General features: G+C 44.0%; 1 protein-coding gene across 1 annotated transcript; it reads left to right on the plus strand.

The window, feature by feature from the left end:
* Positions 1-319: 319 nt before the first annotated feature.
* On the plus strand, positions 320-3084 carry LOC147217578 (protein Tob1-like). Its single transcript, XM_086175562.1, has 2 exons — positions 320-584; positions 1689-3084. Exon 2 carries the CDS (start codon positions 1908-1910, stop codon positions 2922-2924), a length of 1017 nt encoding a protein of 338 aa, XP_086031688.1. The 5' UTR covers positions 320-584; positions 1689-1907; the 3' UTR covers positions 2925-3084.
* The last annotated feature ends 666 nt before the right edge of the window (positions 3085-3750 follow it).

Genomic DNA, 3750 nt, shown 5'->3' on the forward strand with positions numbered 1-3750 from the left:
CTGAATCATAACTGGCTTTATATGTTATCCTTCGTGGCAAGTATTCATTACTTTATTGCTTTTGCTCACAGTACAGACCTATGTTATCTTTGACGCAAGCGCTCGTCAAAGGCGTCTCTCCCATTTCACAGAATCAGATGTCTTTGATTGACAGTATCTATTAGCCAATAAAAACGCAGTGTTCTATCCCAACCCTAGGCGGGACTTGCGCCCTTGTCCAATCACAGCCTCTTATATTGTTTTGACCTCTGAAACCGCATCACCGCCTACCTCATGCCCATGGCGGAGGAAAGCTATAAATAAGGGCAAACCGGCCACAGCGGCGAACGAAGTCGATCGACTCCCGAGAAGGAGGGAGCTACTCTGCTAGCCTGCTGAACGAGGAAATCTCACGAAAATAACCTTCAACATACTAACCGAAGCAAATAGTCAACGCCAATCCTCCTACATGTACTGGAATACTTTTTTGTATTGTTGATAATATATTCAATGTGAAGAAAGTATTATTACTTTTTTTCCCCCCGATTTGCACTAACTAACGGTACTTCAGAACTACTGAGAATCTTTATTTTTTACCAAACAAAGTAAGTATATTTCCGCTCATACGCGTCTTTTATTCGTGAACTTTTCAGACAGTCGCATTTACTAAGCTGGTTTGCTGCGTCAGTCCACGAAGTACGCGGAGGGTGTGTGTGTTGGGGGTGACGGTGGGAGTGCGCGAATGCGCGTGCACGCGTCGCTTTTGAGTCGCTTCGGTTTTATGAGAAAAGTGTTTTTGGCTGTTTGAAAGAGGTTTTAAGTGGTTTGTACGTGGTCGTCTCCTCGGGTTTTGTCGTTGTATCAACACTGCGGGCCGTGAAGAGCAGCCGCCGCAATGGAAAGATGAACCTGTACTTGGTCAACAGTGTGCGGAAATATTGGGAGTCGTTCACACCCTGTTTGCTGAAGGCTAAACTGATTCAAACAACTTTTCGGGTGAGCAACCTCCTCGAAATGGCTTTTTTCCCCCCGGTTTAAAGGTGGGGGTGTCCTTTTTGAATAACCGATTTTCTGTTTTCGACTGATATGATAGTTTGCACTCCTATTCCTTTGCGTTTCGTGCAGATCGCCCAGAGATGGGTGTAGCCTATATCAACACTGGAGAAAAGTAGGAAGTGTCTCACACACATCAATCGGGGGTATTGGAGACCTGAAACCCCCCCCCCCCCATAAACCAAAAACAAACAAAAAAGAAACTCTTATTCGCAGCTGTTGAAGACAGCGTCGACAAATCATTTATAGTTTTAATATATGACTTTGTTGCCTGCCTCTGTGTGGAGGCTACCCAGGGGGCTATTATGTAACAGGATTCTCGAGTGTTAGCGTTAGAGTGGCCTACCTGTTTGTTGACATTTAAATAAAAAGGCAGTTGTTCAAAATGTGAACGATGAACAATCATCACGCTGAACCGGCTCCTTGCAAAACGTTTTTATGGTTAACTTGCTGCAAAACTGTACTGTGGTATAAATTGTTAGCCTAACAACCCTCCATAGGCCTCCTCCAGTTAAGCTAACGTGTTGACATTTATGTATGGAGACATTAAGCTCTCTCAAGCAGCCAAAAGAAATGTATTAAAATCACGTCTTTGATATTTGATAGTATGACATGGTCATGATCTAAGAGTGTTGTTTCTTTATAAATTCTCACAGGAAAAAAAAGACACAAAAACAAACCAACATACCCTGTGGAACAACACCACCGCCACCACAACCAGCACTTTTGCTTTTGATTCTTTCTCATCATAGTTACTTTCCCCATCCTGCCTGGAGAGCATCTGCGTTGCCAACCACGGATAAGCAAAGACGACCGAGTGGACAAAGTCAGACACGCCTAATCCTCACTTGCCCGGTACACTTCAGCAGTTAGTTATGCAGCTTGAAATCCAAGTAGCTCTCAACTTCATCATTTCGTACCTTTACAACAAGTTGCCGAGACGGCGGGTCAACATCTTTGGCGAGGAGCTGGAACGGCAGCTGAAGCAGAAGTATGAGGGACACTGGTACCCAGACAAGCCATACAAAGGCTCAGGATTCAGATGCATACACGTAGGGGAGAAAGTGGACCCTGTGGTAGAGAAGGCTGCCAAAGAGAGTGGGCTGGACATTGAAGATGTCCGCAACAACCTGCCCCAGGACCTCAGTGTGTGGATTGACCCCTTTGAGGTGTCCTACCAGATTGGGGAGAAGGGTCCCGTCAAAGTATTGTATGTTGACGACAGCAATGAAACCGGAGCCACTAGTGGAGGCCTCGATCTGGACAAGGAGATCAAGAACAGTTTTAATCCCGACGCGCAGGTCTTCATGCCCATCAATGAGCCCCTCAATGGCACCTCTCCCGGCTCCAGCTCGCCCTCGCCTCCTTTCGGCCATTCCGCGGCAGTCAGTCCCACTTTCATGCCCCGCTCAACCCAGCCTTTAACCTTCACAACCGCCTCCTTCGCCGCCACCAAGTTTGGCTCCACTAAGATGAAGAGCAGCGGGCGCAACAACAACGGCAACAGTAGTGCGGGGAACAAAATTGCACGTACTTCTCCCACCAACCTGGGCCTGAATGTGAACGGTCTCCTGAAACAGAAAGCCATCTCCACCTCCATGCACTCTCTGTACGGGTTGGGCCTCGGAACGCAGCAGCACCCGAAGCCCTCTGCCCTTTCCCCGAACGCCAAGGAGTTTGTGTTCCCCAGTCTGCAGGGCCAGAGCAGCCAGAGCGCTCTCTTCCCTGGGGACAGCTCGCTCAGCCTCAGCCCGCTGCAGTACAGCAATGCCTTCGACATGTTTGCGGCCTACGGTGGCCTTAATGACAAGTCCCTTATGGATGGCTTGAATTTCAGCTTAAACAACATGCAGTATTCTAACCAGCAATTCCAGCCTGTTATGGCCAACTAGTACACATGAAGGTACTACTTAAGCTACTACTTCTTCATATATGAAAATGACCAGAGATAATGTGAGAGGGTGAAGTAAACACAAATGCACATTTCAAAAATTTAAAAAAAGTGTAACCAAGAACAGAATGTCAATGATTAAAGAAAAAAGCGACTTGTCAGCTTCGAGATCCATGTTACGAGTCTTAAGAGCATGAGCCCGAGGGTGAACTACTTTGCCCCCTTGAGTTAAATTTTTTTTTTCTTTTCCCTGAATGGTGAAGCTTGTAGTACAAGATGTCCAAGCTTGGTTATCTAAACTTGCATCCAACATGCATCATTGTTATTTCTTTTGCCAACCAAGCACAAATATTTTTTTATGTTACTGTTTTAATATATAAAAATCGAAAAAAATCAAAAAAAAAAACAAACAAAAAACACCACCACGAGTCATGGCCTCTTTCAGTATTTTAACATAACTGGACATCGCCAATTTTTCAAGAAATTGGCAAAAATAAGTGGGATTTTCTGGTCTTTTTTCTAATTGTATAATTTAATTTAGTACAGAGTTTGTAAAATATCAGAGTATCTATTGTTTCTACGACATGGTATTGCATTTATATCTTTTTACTACTCCAGTGATCTGTGATGGCTGCAGCGACGTTATGTTTTCTTTTTTTATTGAAATTATAAAATGAATCCATCTTAAAAAAAAAAAAAAAGGAAAAAAAACATCGACTATTCTAAAGATTGTGTACAGAATATTCCGTAGTGGTGGGATTTAAGAATATTTGCTTTTTTGGAAAAAAAAAAGAGAAAAAAAAAAACACAAGAGTTGTATTTTCTGT

Source organism: Fistularia commersonii, chromosome 28, assembly GCF_037954325.1.
Source record: "Fistularia commersonii isolate RoL2024-O1a breed Wild chromosome 28, RoL_Fcom_v1.0, whole genome shotgun sequence".
Lineage (NCBI taxonomy): Eukaryota > Metazoa > Chordata > Actinopteri > Syngnathiformes > Fistulariidae > Fistularia > Fistularia commersonii.

Excerpts from the sequence above, each read along its gene's own strand:
- LOC147217578 (XM_086175562.1), top strand. The coding sequence starts at position 1,908 with ATGCAGCTTGAAATCCAAGTAGCTCTCAACTTCATCATTTCGTACCTT.